The 22747-nt window shown below is 40.8% G+C and overlaps 2 protein-coding genes across 5 annotated transcripts in view; both read right to left on the bottom strand.

Moving 5' to 3' along the window:
* Window positions 1-692: 692 nt before the first annotated feature.
* Window positions 693-2959, bottom strand: LOC139223890 (D-beta-hydroxybutyrate dehydrogenase, mitochondrial). Its single transcript, XM_070855901.1, has 4 exons — window positions 2614-2959; window positions 1880-2032; window positions 1654-1787; window positions 693-1058 (listed from the first exon to the last, which is right to left on the bottom strand). The coding sequence occupies exons 1-4, from the start codon at window positions 2957-2959 to the stop codon at window positions 693-695; spliced, it is 999 nt and encodes a 332-aa protein (XP_070712002.1).
* A 1566-nt stretch (window positions 2960-4525) lies between these two features.
* The window catches only part of LOC139223480 (inositol polyphosphate-4-phosphatase type I A-like), a 45202-nt gene continuing 26980 nt past the window's right edge, over window positions 4526-22747 (bottom strand). For 3 of the 4 annotated variants that reach the window (XM_070855389.1, XM_070855391.1, XM_070855392.1), the window contains 10 exons: window positions 22051-22236; window positions 21301-21333; window positions 20121-20293; window positions 18808-18931; window positions 18640-18707; window positions 17740-17939; window positions 17495-17592; window positions 16873-16985; window positions 16610-16764; window positions 4526-6711 (listed from right to left, as the gene is read on the bottom strand). In XM_070855389.1, the coding sequence (XP_070711490.1) occupies window positions 6579-6711; window positions 16610-16764; window positions 16873-16985; window positions 17495-17592; window positions 17740-17939; window positions 18640-18707; window positions 18808-18931; window positions 20121-20293; window positions 21301-21333; window positions 22051-22236 (1283 nt within the window). In that variant the 3' untranslated portion in view covers window positions 4526-6578. The remainder of the gene's footprint in view (window positions 6712-16609; window positions 16765-16872; window positions 16986-17494; window positions 17593-17739; window positions 17940-18639; window positions 18708-18807; window positions 18932-20120; window positions 20294-21300; window positions 21334-22050; window positions 22237-22747) is intronic. The other variant, XM_070855393.1, reaches the window with a different exon arrangement.

Here is a 22747-nt window from a genome sequence, read left to right as displayed (position 1 = left end):
GAGACAATGAGGGAAGTGGGAACAGGTGAGCAGGTGAAGGGGGCTGACGGTGGGTCAGGAGGGGGTGGGAGGATGTAAATAAACAGCTGGTGGATTACTTTTTGATGGGAACCGTTTATTCCTAGCGTTTATCACACGATCGTTGAGGTGAAAGAGTTGTAACACCCTGTGAGCAGCTGCTTTTACACCCAAATGTCCCACTAATAGTCGGAATAGAAGCCAAATCAGAACAGTGAACCCCCCCCCACTGCAACGAGGGACTGCTGGTAACATCTCAGTACAGTGACTGAATGCTTTGGGCCATGAAAACACGTTTTATTCAGTGTCAGTGTAAACCGTCAAGATGGAATCTGTATTATTAGTATAGTGGGACTTTTTACTGACTTTGATTGGGGTATAAAATAAAGCAAAACACTCGCCATGAAGTAAATTAATAAGGAATAAATAAGAAATAAGCAGAAAAGATGGATGATGATGATAATAATCACATTTATTCCAACAGAGACACAGTGTAGATGAAGAAAACCATAAAACAACAAACACAAGACAAGTTTAACAATGATGTTAGCAAAGAAGTGCAGCTTTTTGCCTCGTGTTCTTCTATTTTATGCACCTGAACAAAACAAATCTGGTGGTCTAATGGTGTAAATCTTGATTCTTCCACCAGCCGCCCCCTCGTCAGACTGTCTGTGTTACTTAGCGTACAGCATTTCTTTTCTTTTGGCGTACATGGGGCTGAGAGAAAACACGGCGTCAGTGAGGACGGTGGGGAGAAAAGGGAAGAGCCGGAAGAAAAACATGTCCACCGTGGACACCAGCAGGTATCTGTATCTGGGCTGAGCGGACGTGACGGCGTGCAGCATGGCGTTGATGACCAACTCGGCCTTTTTGAATCCCGTCTTGCACGTTGACAGGAAGTACTCGTTGGCCAGCTCCACGTACTGCCGGTTGAACACCTGCTTTTGTTCGTCATCCAGTTTCTCCCAAACATCAGAGCCTGTTTTCACCTTCATGATGTTGGTGGCTTGGCCGAAATTACCCGGCTGGATGATGCTGACCTGAAAGTGGGGGGAAAAAGGATTTAGATGTTGAATTATCTGTATTTTCTCAAACCCTTATATGCTTTTTATGCTACAACACAAAGTTACTCATTATTATCTCAAAATTAAGAGAGAGGTCATAAATTTGAGATAAAACTCAAAATAAGTGCTTACTATCATGATTTTAACTTGTGGACACAGATTTTTGGTTTTTAAAATAAACTAAAGCAAAAGTTAAAGCACACAGTCATTTTCAGAAAGAGCCACACGAGCTGTTTTCAGTCTCAGAGCTAAGCTAAACTCACCAAAGTGGCATCAGTTTTCTCATCTAACGCATCTAAGAAAGCAAACACTTGTATAAAAGTCCAACTATTCTTTTAAAACAGTCAGAAATGGGTTAAAATGAAGTGTCTCCTGTCTAATAAAGAAATACTGTGGGTGTTTGACAGACAGGAGGAACAGCGTGACATACAGCAGTACTGACACAACAGTACTCAACTATTTTCCCTCTAGTTCACAAATGCTGGCTTTGTTCTTAATGAAGGCTTTTTCCTATATGCCTACAGGCGTCATATTTTATCTCTGAGGATGTCACGCGTCATGGCTACTTTACCTTCACACCAAAACTGGCCATTTCTACCCTGAGGCAGTCCGCAAACGCCTCCAGTCCTCTCTTTGACACACTGTATGCGGCCATGTTCAGGCAGTTGAAGAAGGAGAAGATGCTCGACACGTAAACCAGCCGACCTGCAGCAGTCAGGAGACATAAAACAGTCATTTTCACCCCTCTGATCACCACAATAACAATCTGAGGTCATGCCGAGATGTTTGCCGCTAACCTTTGGCGGCACGAACCAAAGGCAGGAAGGCAATCGAGGTCCTGATGCAGCCGAACAGGTTGATGTCGACCATGTTGCTGAAATCTTTAATGGTGCTCCATTCGATCTCGCCCCAGTCTGAGATGCCGGCGTTGTTCACAACAGCCCACAGGCCTGATGAAACAAGGGGAAATCTGTGTATTTGTATCATTGACATGTTTTAACACATCCTTTAATGCATTATTAAGCACGACATGACCGATGTCTGTAGAGAGCAAAGCTGTGAATTCAATCATTTTGACTTGACAGCCTAAGTTTTGAGGTAGTAATTGAAAAATGTCTCCTGTATACTTATAATTTTGGTATTTATCTGTTAGTGGAAGCCCATTTTCACCACCAGACACAAGAGAAAAGTTTAGGAAGTCAGTTAAAAGTAAGAGATAAAAGAAACAAATCATGAAAATATTCTTGTTAAATAAAAATTATTGGATAGTAAGTTCTAATTTTACTTAACTGTGACATAATATTTCATAATTTTGCCTTGCAGGCTTGTTACAATAAATATAAAGTCAGAATTTTCAAACTGTCAAGTCAAAAAATTTAGTTAGAATTAAGAGATTCTGATACAGAAAGCTAAATTATTCATTTCTATTTGTTTTGATTGGATGTTTTTTTGGCATCAGTGAACTTCTTTACACAATGAAGCCAATTAAAAGACAAACTGGGTCATTTTTTACAGCAGGCTAAATTCTCACCTTTCTTTGGCAGGTTCTCCTGGACCGTCTTCTTCGCCTGCTGCACATCTTCATCGCTAGTGACGTCCAGCTTGAGGATTTTCAGATTACTGGAGCTCTGTCTGGTGAGACTCTGGGCACCGTCTCCTCCTGGAAACAGACACCCAGCGAAAACCACAAACCCTTTCTGGTCCAAACACAGAGCCAGCTGGTGCCCAAAGCCGCTGTCGCAGCCTGTTATCAGCACAGCGTAGCCGTAGCCGTCCTGCACATGGCTGCAGTGACGGCGGGAAAACAGGAGGAAGAGGAGGATGGCAGAGATGGAGACGATGCCAATGATTTGGCCGATGAAGAAAATCGTGTTCATGCTGGTGAAGCGTCTGGACCACTGTGTCTGCGGACTGAGTGCTCGTCCTGCCTGCTGCACAATATGTATATGTTCACAGCACAGCTGCGGTTCACTGTGAGGGCCTGTTTCCTCTCGGAGGGTGTCAGGGTGAATTTCACACAAGTTTTCATGTGACTTCATAAAAAACACTTCGATTATATGGAGCCACATCATTCTCAACAGAATGAAAGCACAAAGCAGATCCATTTTTGGAATCATGTACAAATTCACAGAAATATCTTTCTGAAACACAACGATGACGTACTGGGACTGAAGTTCAGAATTTGACTCACCTGAGGCCTTTTGGCCCTAATTCTAACTCATGCTGTTTTTAAGGCATGAAGAGAATCGAGGGTGCTGAAGATCTTTGTGATTGAACCTGCATCATAAACACACAACTTTATCCTAATACATCTCGTTTTTTAACACGTTTACCTACCCATTCCCCTCTGATGTGCATTCAAATAGTTCTTGTTTATGTATTTAAAAGTATTTGATAATAGTAATAGTAGTCAAGTCCACCAGGGAGTCCAGAGCCTTCAGCCGCTCGCCCCCCCGCCTCTGGAACTCTCTGCCACACGACATAAAACACTTCTCCTTCAAGTCCCATCTTAAAACTTGTCTATGTTTTACACTTATGAATAAAATTTTAAAAAGTATACTTTTGTCATATAAAGCCTGAGTCTGAAGCTCCTTCTGTTTTTGTTATGCCCGGAGGCGAACAGAACCAAAAGACAAAATAAACACGCACAGTGGCAATAAGCTAAGACTATGTAACAAAAGACAACTCTGTAAAAGCAGGAGCGAAAAAACATAAAACAAAATACAGCAAACAAAAATACTCAGGCCAAAGGCAATCTATACAAGAATGAGAAACGAAGTGAACAAAGGAAAAATATCAGACTAATCTATGTACAAAGTAACAACGAAAAGAGCAAGACAAAGCTTGAGAAAAAGTTTCAACACAAAGACAAACTCACAGACAAGGATTCGAGACTAGGACCAAGGGAACAAGATAGCTGGTTGTCAAGACGAAGGTACATGACGAACTGGCACAGGACAACAAGGGGAGACACGGACTTTAAATACACGAGGTAGACACAGTGTCCCTGGGGAGGGACGTGAGACATGATGAGACATGATTTCAGCAGTCTCCTTAGCCGATGGTAACTTAGGTAACGCAATAAAGTGAGTCATTTTAGAGAAGCGATCCACCACCGGTGTTACCTTCAGATACAGGAAGGCCGGTGACAAAATCCATGGAAATTTCCGCCCATGGACGGCTAGGGATGGGAAGCAGTTGAAGGACTCCTGTCTGTGGTCTAGAAGAGGACTTGCTGCGTGCACAGACTGGACACGCCTCCACGTACTCCCTAACGTCCTTGATCATGCTGGGCCAGTTCTTGTCAGAGTTCTTGACAGTGTAGAGGTTGGCAGTATTCACCCTTGTACAACATTAACAAGTTTTGACTTTTTTTGCCCTTTTGTTGGATGCATGCGGCGCCATACAATGATCTTACAGCCATTCTCTCACTTGAATCTTAATCATTTTAATGCCAATTTTTATTTGCATGTTTAAAACATGAAATTAACAGCATATTAAAAATACAACTCTTATGCTCATATATGCTGATCAATGGATTTCTTTAATGAATCTTCCTTTATTTTCATGTCATTGTTAATCTCTAATTAAGTAATATGAACATTTATTGACAGGCTACAGTCACATTCAAACCTTCACAATGTTCTCGGATTGACAGTAAAACGGCAAATATACGACGCAGCGTGTTGGCAGAGCAAAAAAGTTATTTAATGCAAAATAAAAGATGTAAATACAGCAATTAATGCATTTCTAAGGCAGGATTTCCATCAGCAGGGAGTGTGACTGTGGCGTTCACGTTACAGTAAGATGCATTTCACCTCGATAAGTCACCTGTGATGGAGCAGTGGTGTGTTTTCACAGTGCAGTGGGTGCAGGACGCCCCCCTGTGGTGCACACAGGAGCATGTGAGCAAAAGAACTAAAACTAAAAGAACCAAATATGAGACAAAATGCAATCAACACTTTGAATTTAAACGTCTGAATTTGGTTCAGCTGCTTCACATTTGAATCCTGCTCTAAAACTTCTGTCTCATTCAGTGCGTGCAGTTCAGTAAAGCGTGCGCTTCTTTAAAATGTCAAATATCAGAGGACATGCCAAGTGGTCTTGATCATAAGCTGTGAAAACTAATTGCATAGAAACAAAATGTGGACTGAAGAGAAAACGATTCATATCACATTTTATTTTACTTCTTTCTTATTCTATTTATCTGTAGAGATCAATCAAGGTTATTTTTCTATTTTATTAATTTTGGCAGCTTGTCACTAACAGTTCCTCCGGCTGTCCTCTCCTGCCTGTAAATCCACTTTAATGATTTAATAATTACCTAGGAATGGACTTCCCTTTCTGCCCACTATCAGGAGGTCAATGGTTTTCCTTCTGCTTGGAGGGAAACGTAAAAGGTGTCGTTATGCTTCGAGCGAGGTGCATGTTGGCCAAGTGTGCAAATGTGTGCATAACAAGAAAGAGTTTGAACCTGAACTAATTCTTCACATAACTCCTTCCTTCTACTTCCATGCATCTCTGTCCTCGTGCCACCGTGCAGAGGCTGTGTGAAGGTGTGCGCTGTTAAGGGTCGCTAAAAGACACAAAGCAGGCACGAAAGCCTTTAGACGCGCTCGTGCAGCCCGTCGTATGACCCCTCCCATTTGAAGCATACTGAACCCTTTACAGTTCCCAGAGCATATCCAGCTGTCTTTAACTTCTCTGTCCCCACTACAGGTTTAGCAGCTCTGAGGCTCATTCAGTGGCTTGCTCGTGGAAGAGTGGAAGGAGTCTGTAAGGATAAGGCCGACAGGACTTTAGATTTTAGATTTAGATTTCCTCCTCTGAACCATCGTAGCCCAAAAAAAGACAATTAAAAAATGTGGATTAACTCGCTGCTAAAACAGTCCCCAACACAGACGGACTGACACGTTGCTGTTTTTAGTCTTTTCATGAGATTTGTTGATAATAATGAAAATATAGACTCACACAAACCTCATCCTTTGAATTTCTCCCACATTATAAATATAATAACCTACCTGCATAGACAAACACTGGCTGGTATAATGTTAAAAACTAAATATTCATCCACAGAGGATAATTTACCTATTTTATCTCGGTTTCACTGAATTTCTCTCTTTGTTTCCATTGTAGAACATGAATATAAATGCTTGTGTGGCTGTTATTGATTATATCAGTGTTTGATCAGGGGTGCGGCAGTGCTGTTCATGTACATTTTTATAATTAGGAATAAAAACTAAAGAGCTGCTTCCTGGAAAACATTTTTGTATTCAGCGTGTTGTGTATAATACGGCATGAGCGACTAATAGAGTGGCTGGAGACAGTTATTTTACTAAGGTGGTAAAAATCTTTTTCTTTCAGGAAGGTGTGACGCTGAATCACTGAGTGACCAGGTGACATAAACTGTACACTGATTGTTCCCCGTCTGATCGTGGCCTTCCCAAAACACAGAAGCCATACTGTCCAATAACATCGCAGCTCTGTGTGGTCCAATCAGGTCTCCACTTTCCCGTAGGTGCCGTCGGGCGGTCGGTAGTGTTTGGGGAAGGCCTTGAGCTGCAGCGAGTTAAACGCGTACTTTCGGCATCCCACGTTCTTCACTGTGTTTTCTCGTCTGCAGCCCTCGCTGAGGAGACAGAACGGGGAGGGAGGGGGATGGAGGGGGAGGTTCACAGGCAGAACGAGAGCAAAAAAATAAAAATGATGGTTGGTGAGAATGACTTTCAAATCAGTTTGTACTTCATCTGCTGGGAGTTGAGGAGGTTTTTAAATCGCAGACAATCATGATTACATTAATGGGTAACTGGTATTTTCAAACCAGGACCATGTTTTACATAGTTTGGGTTTAAATGACTTTAAAGTTTTGGATGTGGGGCAGTAGATCGCCTCAGCCGGCAGAGCTGTATCGGCTGTAATGTAATCTTTCTCCTCAACAGCACCTGATCACAGTAGGTCCACTAAAAGTGCTTGTTTTAGCCACTGACAGGCTCAGATTATTATTCTAAATGTGTGACAGCGTTATGGAAAGGATCCCTGCAGAGAGAGACCTGGAAGATCTTTTTGGTATAACCACAGACAGACATTATATCGCTCTCTGCACACACACCAGACTACATTCACTAAAACAGGGATTTTTCAAAGTGGTTGCCTGTGTGCTGCTGTCTTGATCAGTTAGCCTGTTTGTGTAACAACCAACATAAAAACAAATGAAATGATTGAGGCAGCAGCAGAACAGACACTCCCAATGTTCTGTGAGGTAAAATGACTGCTTTTGTCAGTGGAAACTGGTGGTTTTGAATAATGCAATATAACCAGTGTTTCTGATTAAACATAAATGATCTCTCTCTGTAGGGATCCTTGTCACACATGTAGAATAACAATCTGAGCCTGTCACCTACTTTGATCAGATGCAATTACCCCACAGGATTACATGACAGCCATTAGTAAAAAAGTACAAATAGGGCCAAAGTTTAAAAATATCAGAGTTCTCCTTTAACAAATCCAGAAAGTCAAATCAACTGCCCAAAGGACACATAAATGATCGTAGCTTGTTCATTTGGAGACGAACAAGTGCTACTCATGTTGCTGCATTTCCAGTTAATCTCCAGAAGAGGTCAGTAAAGGCTTTTTGTAAACTGCCTCAAACTGAATGGAGAAACACACACACACACACACACACACACACACACATATCGACAAACATGGAGGAGAAGCTGAAGGAAAAGCTTAAGTAAGTTATGGAGAGAAAGAAATCAACGTCAAAGACCACAAAATGCCACCGGAGTCGGTTCAAATTCTGCAGGTAGAAGCAGAAAACGTTTATTACAGCAGGAGTGTGGCGTTCAGGGACACACTGACTGGAGGTTTTCTTGGGTTTGTGGTACATTTAGAGCAAGGCGGGACGCAGAAAGCCTGAAGCTTTTGGACATTTAGCTGCAGCCGAGTTTCGGAGGAAAAGAAACACAAACAACAACTGACCTGGGATCTGTCTGAGGATTATCACTTTTAACACCAAAAAGCCAGCGTGAGTTTAAAGATATTCCCAAACAACGTTTCCTGGAGACACTTTCTGTACAAATCAACAAAAAAAAATGAAGCAACGGAATATAATTTAAAGCTGAAATTAAAATTATTTGAGTTGAAATTTGAATTTTGACCCCAAAACGCCACTGAAAACTTCCTATCAACAGAACAACACTTTACAGTGGGGAATTATGATCCCAGTCACATAATTAATCTCAATGAACATGTTAAATGTGACCATAAAGACTTCGCCTGCTCACATAATAGGTCCAGGTGTTATTAAGCAGCAGTTTAGTGTGAGAGTGAACTAATAAGATGATAAACAAAAACAAATCTGCATATTCCAACGAGATCACACAGACGTACTGAGCTGTGATATAAAGTGAAGATCAGCCTGACAGTTATGGCACAAGCATAGTAATCATATTGTATAGATTCTTTATATATACTGTATATATATATCTATATATATAAATGTGTGTGTGTACATATATACTCTGCTTTGGGATAACTTAAGACAATATACAGCAAACATTAGCATTTAGGCAACACAAGCATTTAAATACAATTTGTGTACGACGATACAAATATATTCTGATATTCTCTGACATGTCGCATCCTAAAGAATAAAAACAAACAAAGAAAAGACTGAACTGGCAAAAGTGACGCATTTCTTTTTACGTATATGAATGATATCAGGATGTTTAGAAATATTTTTCAGGTAGCACTTTAGTGTAATTAAACATAGAAGTATGCGGATTTTAACATAAGCGTCAGAAATTATTGAGAAAATATGAGTATTAAAGCAAAGAATTCAGGTTCCTTCACATTCCTGCTGCTCAGTGATTATGTTACTTCATATTTGTGTGTTCAATTGATTTGTATATTGATTTTTTACTTCTTTTAAATTAACTCTATGTTAATTCAGCGCATAACCTTTGTCTCACAGAGGTAGTTTTAAACCGGAGCATCAACAGATGATGAGAAACGTAAAAAAGAAACAACAGTAAGTAGTGAGTAATAACTTAAAGGAGTAGTTCAACATTTTGGGATCTGTTTTTGCTGGCTTCAGCTACACATGACACGAAGGGAGTGTCAATGTTTTCATTAAACTCTCCTCAAGAAAGCAAATAATTCCCCCAAAAACTATTCATTTTAACTAAGAAATATCAAATGTTAACTAAAACTTACATTAAGAGAATTATTTTTTCTATTACAGGTTTTGTGAAATGATATGTGCCAAATTTTAAACATTTTCATAGGAGAAATCTACATATTCGACAAAGAAAGGCTCAAATTACTTGTTTCATTTTGTTTTGACACATTAGAGCTAAAGGTTTTTACAGAGATATCTTTTTTTTTTTTTACCACTCCATAAATCAGAAAATACTGCCAACAGCCATAATAAACATTTCCCCCATGTTTTTAGGGATAAAATGTTCTAGAAGTCAGGCTATGGATGATATACGATCAAACCCCTGTGTAAAAACCTTCAGAATATAGACAGGGATCAAACGTTTGTCGCTCAGGGTGAGAAAAAACTCATTTTGAGGAAGCAGCCTTTTCAGATTCAAACTTAAATGTGCAGTTTAGATGTTTTCTTTCCACTAGTCTGGACAAACAAGGAAGCAAAACTAAATCTCAAAACTGACCAGTGGATGAAAAAACCTGACACACGTGTAAAAATCTTCTAAAAAAATCAACAAACGTGTTTCTACTGACTGGTAAATACAAAAAGAAAATAAATATTGGAGACTGATCTGAGAACACAGAGCGATATTCAGTGTTTCCATCCCTCACTTCTCAGCACTGTGGGCCCACATGGATCATTATACTTCGCTACTGCATGTGTGTTTGAGTGTTTGGGGGTCATGAAAGTCACGGTAAACTCCCAAAGGAGGCTATTTCGGTCTGATCCATTTCCTTACTGGGTCGATCTTAATGAGACGGAGCCTCAGAGCTCCGGGGACGCCGTGGTCGCCGCTTTCACTTGGCTTCACGGGCTAAGATATTGATTTTTAAAGTGCAGGTTTCCAATGTGTAAAGCAACCTGAAGACTCCTGGTTTCTTATCTTAAGGGATGTTGCTTAACACATTTTAACACATCTATAGTAAACAAACCAAACTGTCTTGTACCAACAGCAGTTTTTTCATACTTTTCTCAGTTGGGTTAAAAAGTAGAAGCTGATAGAAGCTGTTAAAATAACACAACACCACCACTACATGGAAGAAATAACTGTGGGTTATAAAGTGTCATAAAACAACACATTCTCTCTAAAGGAAGCTCTATGAAAAGTGCATGATTTAGAAGCAAAAGCATTTTTTTTAACACTTAAATAGTCGCCTGTCATTTTTCGTGCAAAAATGCCAAAGACTTGCTGGTTCAAGTTCTTGAAATGTAAAACTTTGCCATTTTTCTTTGTTATACACGTTAGCCAACTAAATATCTTTGTGTTTTTGGCAAAACAAGCAATTTCAGACACTGCAGCCACAGGATTAGTCATTAATGAAGACATTAGTGGGATAATATCAGATTATTTCCCAATAAATCGACCTAAAATCCTCAAAACAACAAACTTCACAGATATCCTAATGCTATTCTTCTCATTTCTAGGACGCACACACTGACATGAAGGAGGACTGCGTTCAGACAAAGACGTCACATCTTAATCTCTCTGCAAACAGATCCTACGAACCTGAATTCACCCTATAAAAACCTGACTAAAGCATTTGGCACAAGCATGGATACATTCCTCATTCATTCATCTATTAGAGCTAAAACCTCACTCATCACAATGTTTCTTCACTCTCTATAAAGCTAATATCAACTGTTACTGCTGCAGTTCGGACCAGTTTACCACGACGACAAAGACTGAGAGTAAACTGGTGCACATAAATGCTCTAAAGGGTGCAGAACGTACAGCACTACACTGCATAATCAAACACATTTCACCTGAATATCCTACAGTCATACATTCTGACGTTAGCCAATTACAAACTGCATCCTCACAACACAGAGATTCAACTTTGTCAATTGGCGAGACAGAGCGAATCTTCGCTGCATTGGTGTGAGAAGCTGAAGAGCAGATGTGGGCTGGATCACTGACTCACTTCTGCCACACTGGGACCAATTTAAGTGTCCGAAAGGAAAAAAAAAAAAGGTTTCTGCCCTCGAGGCAGGTGAACGCAAAAACGCTCAATCTCAGAGTGAAAAGTATGAAAGCTTCGAAAGTGTCGGTGCTTTTGCAGATGAACTGAACCCATAAAGAACTCCTCGGCCGGGCTGGAAGAGCTCGGGGGCGTCTGGAGCTGAGAAATAATGTGGAAACAGCTCCACATTTGACCTTTAAACCTGAGGACACATGGAAATCTTATCTTCTAACACAGGCCTGGCTGTGGAAATGTATAAATTACCAGTGATCATAGACTTTCATTAGGAGCCTGGAGTATGACATTGAAATGATTAAAAATGATCCAATTTGCTTGGGAAAGGGGAAATTTAGATATTTACTTTTCTATCAGGTGTTTCACCTAGTTGTTGACTAGTTTACTGACACTCTCGGTATGTTACACCTGTTTCTGCCACAACTTGCTGCACAGGAAAATGCACATACTGCCCTTTAATCACACAGCTCCTTCTCTGGGTCATGCATGTCGTCACGGGACCCGGTGGGTTTTCTGCTCTGTGCATTCACTCATGCTAAGTATGCAAGGTATTTAAAATCCTTTGGGCCAGTGGGTGGGGGTGTGCAGAGATTTCATGTCTACAGAAGAGGAGGAAATATATATATATAGTTATATATACTCATATAAATATCTATATGAGTTCAGTTCATTTACCTCTGAGCAAACAGGGCCATAAATGCAAAGTTTTCTGACACTTTAGTCCTCAAATCAAACGTTATAGTGAACCACGGCTAAACAGACAATTAATTCAATAGCAGCTGTCATTCTGAAATCCAATTCTGTTGGTTAAAATGAGCTGAAAAAGGTTTTGGACACATTAAGCTCAGTGAGGAGTCCTAACTGACCCAGATCTGCTGGAAAGTGCACAAGCTGACGTAGAAGCAAACGATCTCTTTCTACTGTCTAGAAAAGCAGGAAGACCTAAATAAATAAAACGAGCAAATACTGCCTGAAAATATGTAGAAATATATAAATATAAGCCAAAGTTAACTTAATCCTTTTTGGCACCAAATAAAAGCTCTTGTTTCCTCCACTGTAAGGTGCAAAAGCACATGGAAGACAGTGATAAATGGTACAAACCAGCTGTTTGTGCAAAGCTTAAATTATAACTGCTTTCTTTATAACGGCTACTACCAACTATGACTCTTTCCTGAAAGCGAGGTTTAAATAGAATCTGCTTTTTTTTTTTTACATATTCACAACCCAGGTGCAATTTCTGGCCTGTTTCACAAATATACAAACTGTCACTTTGAGTTTTTTCTATATTTTCTGTTACAACCATGAAGAATCTGTCCATTAGAGGGCGCTATCCACTAAAAATGTGAATATTCCTTCAAGGTCTGACATTGTTCTTATATATCATGAAGAACCACGTGTTAGTGTTTTGAAGATGTAAGCTGCTAGCAGATGTGCAACACAGCTGTTAGCTGCGCCACAATTATTTAAATGTGAAGATTATTGACATGAAATGTTCACACTAAGCCGGCTTAATTTAAAAACACAACTTTTTCTCCCAACTTTGGTGTCTCTCCCACACATGCAGTGCTTCCTTCTGCACAAAACTGAGCTCTTTTAAAAGCTGCAGCCTCGTGTTTTAGTGCAGAGGGGAAGTTTTTGGAAAATGATGATGTTAAAGCGTGATCAGTCATGACTCGGGGTTGTTCAGCAGTAACATTTGTCACCTCTAACCCTCATTTTCAAAGCAGTTGTCATGCAAGTTTTAATCCTTAAGATTTTTGTGTTAAATTACTGCTAATTTTAAGTGTTTTGACGTGTAAAAAACATGGTGGCTTTTACTGTGAAGCAGTCACAGGAACCCAATATATTTATCACAAAATATTTTAAATATTTCAACTTGTTTTTATGTTCATTTGGGTATTTATGAGCTGTTATTAAATCCTTATTTTATACTCATTTAATTGTTTGACAACAGAGAGCAAAATATGTGAATCAGACCAAATAAATCATTAGTTTGACTACATTAGAACAATCAAAGGGTGACGGAGAGCAGGAGGGGACAGTGCGGAGGTTTATCCAGCTGAGGTTTGCTGTGGAATAAGATTTAGTGGTTTTCCCATTAATTTTGCATTTCAGCGAAAACATGACGCACACATGTGTTTTTAGATTTAGCCAGCTTAGTGTGGATACAGCCTTAATGTCAAAACTACGGAGGGTCTGGAGCCTCATAACGGAAATCACCATGTTAATATTGAGGCCAAATAATAATATATACCATGTGCATGTTTTCAAACAGAAAAACACAAGGAACTACAGAAACTGTCCATAACGAGACAGACGGCAGGGCTCGGCCTTTGATAAACAGGTTGTGTGAAGCCCTTAGTCAGGGTGGGACGGTGTGTACATGCTGTACAGAATCAGTGTGTATGAATTCCACACACACTCACAGGACAGTGGCACAGTTTCAGAAACACCCTCGGCAGTCAGTGTAGAGTATTCCCGCTCCTCCTCAGAGACGCTGGGCATGCGCTATGTTATCAGTCAGTCTCTCCCAACAGAGAGCAGCTCGAGGCCGCTCAGCTGCAGCGGAGTTTGGCCAGGAAATAAGCCACGCTGAGGAAGATCCACACCACCAGGAGGTTCGGGCTGAGGGCCAGCAGGGGCAGCGAGTACAGGAGGCTGGGGTCCATCCGGAAGTCACGCACCGGCAGCAAGCCGCTCAGGTTCTTCTGGATCACCCCCTCCCTCGTCCCAATGCTGCCGAGTCACGGGGGGTGGGAGGAAGAAGAGGAGGAGGAGGAGGTGTGGAGCAGCAACAAAGATTGGAGTAAGGGGGGGGGGGGGGGGGGGGGGAGGTGGAGGAGAGGGGAGGGAAGTTGATGAGGAGGGAGAAAATGGGAGGAAAAGATGGAGGAAGGAGGAGGAGGGGGAAAATAAAACGAAGGAGAAAATGTATGAGGGTAATGGGAAGGAAAGTTAGGGGGAAAAGAGATGGAGGAGGAAGGAGTGTGTCAGGAGGAAATAAGAGAGGGAGAAGGGGATGAAAGGAAGGAAGGAGGCAGCGTGTTGTAACAAAGCCAAAAGAAACAGATGGCACGTACGTAATATGCATGCAGAGGTGAAATGGTAAATTAACAGGTGACACAGGCGAAGAAAATCACAATGACAAAGGCACCACAATGGAGAACAGTTTCCATGGTGTGACGGAAAATAAGAATAATCATGAAAGTAATAAAAAAAAAATCAGATGGGGGTCACAACAAATGGAAAAGAACCAACCAGAATAAAACAATCCCAGAAAAAAAAATGAGCCAATTGTACAAAACCAAAATCATGATAAAGTCAAACAGGAAACAGAGGAAGAGGAAAAAGAGAAAGAGAAACAAGAGAAAATTAAGAAAGATGTTGTAAGTCGTCCAGAAAAGGAAAGAAGATAAGAAAATACAGCAATGGCTCTCCATGTTTTTATAGTGTCGGACATGGGGTGAAGGAGGGAGGAAAGGGAGGGGACTGGAGAAACACCCTTTAAATTTAAATGTAACTTTAAATTTAAGGAATGAAGTGTAATTTCGAAGGCTGGATCAGGAACTTGCACCAAAAAGTTTACATTTGTCTGAAAGCCAACGAGAAAACTAGCACGTAGTTACTCATCGTCCTCATTGAGAAAACAAAGCTAACATGCAGTAAGCGTCTGGTGCAGATGAGGTACAGACTTCACTTGCAAATGTTAAAATTTGAAGGGTGTAACAATATTTCTAAGCTCATTCCAACATGCATCGCAGCTCGAAGCCGCTCCAAACGTAAAGAAATCTCTAAAAATGATCGAAAAGCTGTTTTCATGCTCGTCGGCTGAGGGGAGGAGACGGGGAGGGATGTGAGGAGAAGAGAAAGAGAGGGGGGGGGGGGACAGTGAAGAGATGTCGTATCATGCTTGTGTCTGTGTGGAAGTGCAACTTTATTGAGCACAGGTACAATGAGACAGGTGGGATTACAGATTTTTTTTTTTTTACATGGGCTTGACAACAAAATATTTACAACATAAAGTCACATCAGACAACTTTTCTGACACAGAAAGATACAAACAGTTGTTGTTTCTGAGCGCTGCACGAACTTTTATAGAGAAGAAAGACAAATTCTGTCCTCGAGAACAAAAGTCACATTTTCAGGGCTGTAAATCTGTGGATTAATATCGATAAAGCACACTCCCTGTGCTTTATCGATATTGGTTATCTTGTTTCTGTTTGCTGATGCTTTATGTAAATGTATTATTTTCAGATGCTGGTCTTCAGTATGTTTCCTTTCCTTTGTTGCGACATAAAGTAAATGTATTTAAAACTTTTAGATTTGAACAAATAAAACCAAAACTATTTGAACTCTACGGCCTCTGTTATATCGTCTTGTTTTTACCGGCTTGAATTCTCACTCATTTGCTTTTACTTACTGTTTCTTGTCACTGTGTGTTATTCTTCCCAGGTGATATTTCTGTTTAATCTGTCCTACTGATGGATGAGCCATCTTTCATGCTGCAAGCCAAACTTCCCGTGCAGAAAAACAATACGGACAGAACCAAACTGAATAAATGGCGAGGTACCAAAAGAGGTGAGAAGGCGAGAGAATAAATTCTGTAATTTGGGTGCATCGACCTTTTAAAAATACACAAGCACTGCAACTCTGCTTTAAAAGGGCAGCATTTCAGCGTAGGCAAACTAAATCTCTCCTTATACCTTCTTAACAGGCGCGGCCAGACAAAATGAATGAAGGAGAGGAAAAACGAAAAGGAGGGATGAAGGAAAAATAATCTGCCAGCCTGTTAGTAACTCTGAAACAGCAGAGGCTTTACAGAAAGGGGAGACGAGACAAGACAATGGTGGGTAGACGGACGTACTTAGACAGACCAACAAGCACCCGACACACACGATGGAAGGAGGATCCTCTCACTTGAATATCAGTTAGCCGCCTCTCTTCTCCAGACCCTCGTCACGACTTGTCACAACATCTAAACGTTTTTTGACAAGAGTCTGGTGAAGCGATCAACCAACTGAATTTCAAAATATTCAAGTATCCTCCTTTGAGATGAACCAGTAACTCCAGATTGGTTTGTTTTACAGAGGCAGCAGGCGATGGTGTGACTTCAAATCACACGTGGGCAAAACATCCTTTTCCATACATTTGTTTCCCTCTGAGATTAGTAAGATTTCTCTACCCCCCTATAGGAACCCTGGTAGTCAGTAAGTGACAAGAATCTGGATCTCTGAGTTCCCACTGTGGTAAAACAAAGGTAGCCTTAGTTATTTTGCCCAGGTATGATTTTTGTTTGTGTTTTGTTTTTCCATTCAGGCACTGTGAGGGCGTCCTACCTGCGCATACAGTCGAGGGCCTGCGTGAAGACCTGCGGCGCCATGCCGTGCTCGTGCTGCAGGATCAGGCACTGCTCCAGGGTCACCGACATGGCTGTGCGGTCTTTGGCGCTTTTGCAGCTGGTGAATCGAACCCCGTTCAGCCGGCGACAGACCTGAGACCAAGAGGGAGGAAACGTTGAGGTCGGTGTTGCGTTAAGAGAGCATAATGTTGTGGGTGTTTCTGCAAAAATGATATTCTAATTCTTAGATTTAAAGTTCACCTCGGCTGCCTGCCAGAGGATGTCCACGTTCTTGTTTTTCCTGGCGTGGACGTTCTGCCCCAGAAACCTCAGCAGCTCAGGGAGACAAGTCTGAGAACGAGACCGCGGGAGGCCTGAGGGGGTTTTTAGGGGGAAGATGGGAAATAAAGGTGAAGGGAAGCTGACAAATATTCGCAAAAGCACTTTTACAGATAGTTGTTTCCTCTTATAGACGGCGGTGGAGGATGTATTCAGTGCTGCAGTGTAAAATGAGATGTCCTGCATTTATAATCCCATTTAGGTCGAAGTACAGGCGTATTATCAGCTAAACTTCCTTGATCCAACCTAAACTGGCCTCTTTGACTGCTGCATTACTGACATTTACTGCTGTAGCAGGTTGAAGCTCAGCTGCAGGTTTATCTTTTTTTAAATAAAGTTACACAGTTTAGTCCAGTTGTTCCAACCTGAGCGTTGAGCGCCTCAAAAGGGTCACCACATAAATCTAATGATCTGATAGAAGTGTAATATCTCAATTACACTACTAGTACTTCTACCACTGAAGATATTTGGCTCAAATTTGAGTCCAAAAGCTAAAATGCTGCCCTGCTGTTGCTGTTGAACTCTTGTATGCTGCAGTACTTACAGTCCTCAGGCAGGACTTCTTTGAACTGTTCGTAGTATGAACTGAGCCTGGAGAGACTCTCCAAGTTAATGATCTCCTGCAGGGACGTGTCTCCAAACCTGAACAGCACAGAGAAACATGGTTTTCTTACATAAAACTGCTGCCAGAATTCATCCGTCATGCACAAAATCTTCCTGAAACTTCTGTTGAATTGTGTTTCAGGCATCACAGAACTTCAGCCCTCTTTTCTTCTCCTACTCGCTCACTTTTCAGCCAGCGTCTGCTGCTCGTTGATGCCGACGTTGAAGTGCACCGGCTGGACCCGCAGCAGCATGCCGCTCTGGATCTCCCGCGGTAACGCATCGAACATGGTCCCCGGCAGCGGGATGCGGACGTTGAAGCCATCCCGATTCCCCGTGATGATCGGCAACATGTCGGGGGCGGAGCTGCCGGTGGCCTGGGTCACCTTAAAGAGGTGTAAAATGCATGAGAGACACAGACAGCAGCATCTTCTTTCTGTTAACATTTGTTATCTTTTTTAACAAACATAATATTATCTGGCATTTAGTGGGAAAGCAGGAGTAACTATTCTGCTTTGTAAATATACAGTACAACTTATTCCTCATGAACGAATAAAAAAAAAAAAAGATTGATTAGCCTGCCAATTATTTGTGATTAATCAATTTGTCAATAAAATGTCAAAAAAATGTGAAAAGTTCCCTTCATAATTTCCCACAGCCCACAAAGATGTAAACACAGAGCTTGTTTTATTCGACCAACAGCCAAAACACAAAGTTATTCTGTTTGCTATCTTAAAAGGTCAAAGAAAAGCATAAAATCTGATGAGCTGGAAAGATTGAATTTTAGTTTAAAAAAGCCTGAAAGGATTAACAAGTTATGAAAATAGTTCCAACTCTAATTAATACATGGTAATTATTAAACTTTTTCAATCTCAATAGAAGTTAAAAAAAAGCAGGGTCATAAGGGACCAAAGTTTATAAATGTCAGTGAATTTCAATGATGAAAAAAGCCGAATCAAAAATGCCAAGAAAGTAAAAAAGGGCAATAAAAGCCACAGAGGAAGAAACAGTAAAGGAGCTTTTTAATATGTTCCTGTTGAAGTAACATGCAGTGTCCTGATTATTGAAGTTTTATTAAAATTTTACCTTAAAGGTGACATTCCGAAGATCCATGATGCCGACACTCATGTCCTCCAACATGGCCAACTCCTCTCCTGGAAACACACACACACACACACACACACACAGTGATCATTTGTACCTGTCTGGGGTGTGTGTGTGTGTGTGTGTTTGTGTGTGTGTGAGTGTGTGTACCGTAGGTGCTGAGCAGGGACTCAAACTGAGCCAGCAGGCCGATGGTGTAGAGTTGTCGGAGGAATCCGTTGTCACGGAGACAGTTCCTCAGTTTGATAATGAAGCCGCAGATGAGAGCGGTGAGCTGCAACACACACACACACACACACACACACACACACACACACACACACACACACACACACACACACACACACACACACACACACACACACACACACACACACACACACACAAGCATTAAAACCAGTTTATAACAAGGGGAGCTGTTTTTAATCCTCTGCAGCTGGTTATAATTGGGGTGTCTGTGTGTTAAACCACAAATGTGACAAACTTTTAAAGTCAGTCTTGTACGAAGCACCGTAAAGTATCACAGTTAAAGCACAGTGTTATACCGTTATACAGATGATAATGCAACTTATTTCAAATATTATAAATCAAACAAAGTTTCTTGTGAGAAAATTGTGAAAAATGCCTCTATTTCAGCTCAAGGTGACGTCTGAGCAACAGTCCAAAACCCCAATATATTTAATTTCCTTTAGCATAACACACAAAGGTATCTTTGCTTGAACTTAACTAATTACTATCTTACTATATTTAATTGTTTATTTTTCTGTCAATTGACTAATTGCTTTTAATCTAATTCTGATTTGGGTGTTTAAACTCATTTTGTACTTTCTGCAATGTTATATTTTGTCATATTCCAGCTCTGTTTTTGTCTTTTTGGTTGAGTGTAATGTTTTTATCTTCTGTCTTATAATTTCTTCCCCTCAGTCTGCTGAAAAACGTGGATTACACATCAAGGTTTGGTTCAGTTTGATTAAACTTGCCTGAAGGTTGTGCCCCAAAACCAGCTCAGTGCTTTCTAAGATATCTGCAGTAAATCCTCTGAGTAAATAAACCTGCTACTGTAGCCGAGAAGAATTCTTGCCAAAACTACAAAAATAAGAGGCATTAAAAATAACCTCGACTACCTCAGAGCTTACATCCTCTTTTAAACTTTGGCCCAAAGAACTGAAACGTCTCTCAGGTGTCAACACAGAGGAGTCCCTTCTCTTTCTGTCTCACTTTCTTCTATTTTTTCATCCTGTTGTTTTTCTTCCTCTGTCTTGTATTTAATAGTCATATAAATACTGTAAAGCCACTAAGCGTTGGACCTTTGCACCCTCCAGTTTAGCAATATTTGCAGATTTATGAACTGCCTATTGATTCTCTGGCTGTGACTCATCCCAGGATGGGTGAGTACATGCTGATGTAAATGTGTGTGGGTGAGCGCACGTCGTGCCACTTAGTGCGCTTATGTGTGCGCTGACCGTCTGGCAGAAGACGACATCGCGGCGGTACTGCAGCGACAGGTCCATGGCTATCGTCGGAGCGCTGTCCTGCATCAGAAGGAAGACCATTGACTTTTTGGCCTTGTCGCTCATCATGGCGACACACTCTGTGAGCGTGGTGAGGAGAGGGTACAGCGCCTCGCTCCACTCGCCTGGGAAACACACATATAGACACAGAAAGTGTGGGTGTACACAGACAAATACATTACAGAGGTTAGAGAAGACAATTAAAATTCATTTCTCCTGTGCACCGCTCATCTCCACACAATCTAACATATGCTCACGTTAACTGAGAATGAATAATGCAATGTAAAGTGAATTTATAAGTTCAATTTGATTTTTAAGACTTGTACAGACAGAAAAGAGATGCAACAGAGAGACAACAGGGAAAGCAAAAGCACTAACAATATTCCAAGAAAAGCCATGTCATATTTTGGTTTTACTTTGGTTTTGAGGTTATCCTATATTTCCCCACTGGACGTTTTCCATGAATACAAGAACCTATCGCTTCTTGAAAAGAAGAAATGAAACCATAAAGATACCCTTGTGGAAAATCCCATTGTCACAGAGGAATCAAAACCAAAAATCTGTATTCGTGTAAGGGCATAATCAACATATCGTGCTTGGCCTAGTCCATAGTGTAGTGCTCATTGTGACTACGTTTTAAATTCTGTCCTCTAAAACATTGGTGACGTTGCCGTGCACTCCACAAACGCATTGTTTGAATATATGGGCGAGTTCAAGCTAAGAGCAGGTGTTAATTTGCTCTTTAATGTCAGAACTTTAAAATGTCATCACTTCATCTTTTTGTCCGATAAGACATTTCTGTGAAATGTTGTCAGAATTACTGTCACAGTCGGCTTGACCTTTGGTTGGAGAGAAGGGGGACGTGCATCCATACAGACGTGCGTACGGACAACCCTAACACATGTGGTAGCAAATAAAGCAACCAAACAAATAAGGTGAAGCAAATCAAATTTTTAAAAAATATCTAATTTATGTATATTCATGTGCAAAGATGAATTTGAGTCAAGGAAGTAGACATCTGACTTATTTGATGGGGCTTATTCTGCGATAATCCTATAGTTCCTGTTTAATCAGAGTCCTGGAGAGGTGGGGACAGCGGCAGAGAAGCCACGGGTGGGACAGCAGCTCTTACCTGGGTACGCCTCCTCAGCACTGGGGCTTCCATCTGGAAGAGGGGACGGAGGTGCAACATGCATGATTAGCGGGCGCTGTAAGCCACACAGAACAGCAGAGACACACATAGAAGACACTGCAAACCAGGGTCAAAGCTCCATCAAAACCACTGTGTTGTAATGGTTGAAATTAAGGCCTCTTAGTAGATTTTGTGGGCAGTTTTGAGAAGTCAGTCTTATTAAAATGCAAAACACAGATGTGAGTCTTGCTAAGAATTGTAAACATCTTTAGTGGGTTTATTTCTCATGTGACCCTGGTCCAGTGCAACATGTAAAGGAGGCACAAAGTCTCAAATACAAACACCATATGACGGGCTGGCTGAATTATCAGCCACGAGGCAGCACCAGCAGCACTTTCACTGGCAAAGCTGGGGAGTAAAAAAGCTGCTTTCCAATTTCCTGCTTGTAGCTACAGTAACGCAACATGTGGAGTTTAGACAGACCAAAGAGACGACAACAAAGACTGCACATTAAACGAAATGCTTCACACTAAACACCCTTTTTTTAAAGTGAAGAGATGAAAAATGATGTTTATATCTTAACACGACTCAAAAGGGACTGACGTAACCAGCTGTCATTTAACCTTTATCGTGATCTGTATAAATCCTGAACAAAATAAAATGATGCCATTAAAAGAAAAGCAACGTGAAAACAGAAGTTACAGAACAATAATAATAATAAATTAAAAACAGGAAATAAAATAAACCTACAGGACTCCTGCCCAGGGCTGGGAGGACGTGCAGAGGAGAGGGCGGATGAAGAGGAAGAGGATGATGGTGGTGGTGGTGATGATCGTGGAGGTGATGATGATGATAATGATGGTAATGATGGTAATGATGGAGATTCCTCTGATACACTTCCTGGGTTGATCCAGAAAGCTCGTCTTTTTCCATCACCTTTCCACAGCCGTACACAGCAGCGTTAATTTGTACCAGTTTATGGTCAATTCTGTTGAATTGACTATATTTCATTGATTACATTTGTGTTTATTAGTTAGATGCCTGTGAACACTAATTTTAAAAGTTGTGTAAAATGTGTTTTAGTGTATTAGTCCCCTTTAAGTTCATTTACTGTTTATCTTACGCTATGTTAAAAGAGAGTTAATCAAATGAACAAAAATAATTAAACTACTGAAGAAAAAGGAACATAAAAACAGACCATTTAAGAGTCATGTTTGTTTGCATGTACCCTAAACTGCAAACAATATCTACTTTTATTGACTTCACAGAAGATTTTGCTTCAGATAAAACATTTTTCAGCCATAAAACAGCCATTACACCAAATGAAGTGTCACATTATCAACACATGAAACCAAAGGCACCTCAAAAAAAGATTTTTCACTGCTGAATAAAAAAATTGCCACGTTAAATCCAAGCATAAACATGTAATCTTTTACCCTGAAAATGA

This window comes from Pempheris klunzingeri, chromosome 24 (assembly GCF_042242105.1).
Source record: "Pempheris klunzingeri isolate RE-2024b chromosome 24, fPemKlu1.hap1, whole genome shotgun sequence".
NCBI lineage: Eukaryota > Metazoa > Chordata > Actinopteri > Acropomatiformes > Pempheridae > Pempheris > Pempheris klunzingeri.
This window is presented reverse-complemented; position numbering and strand designations above follow the sequence as displayed.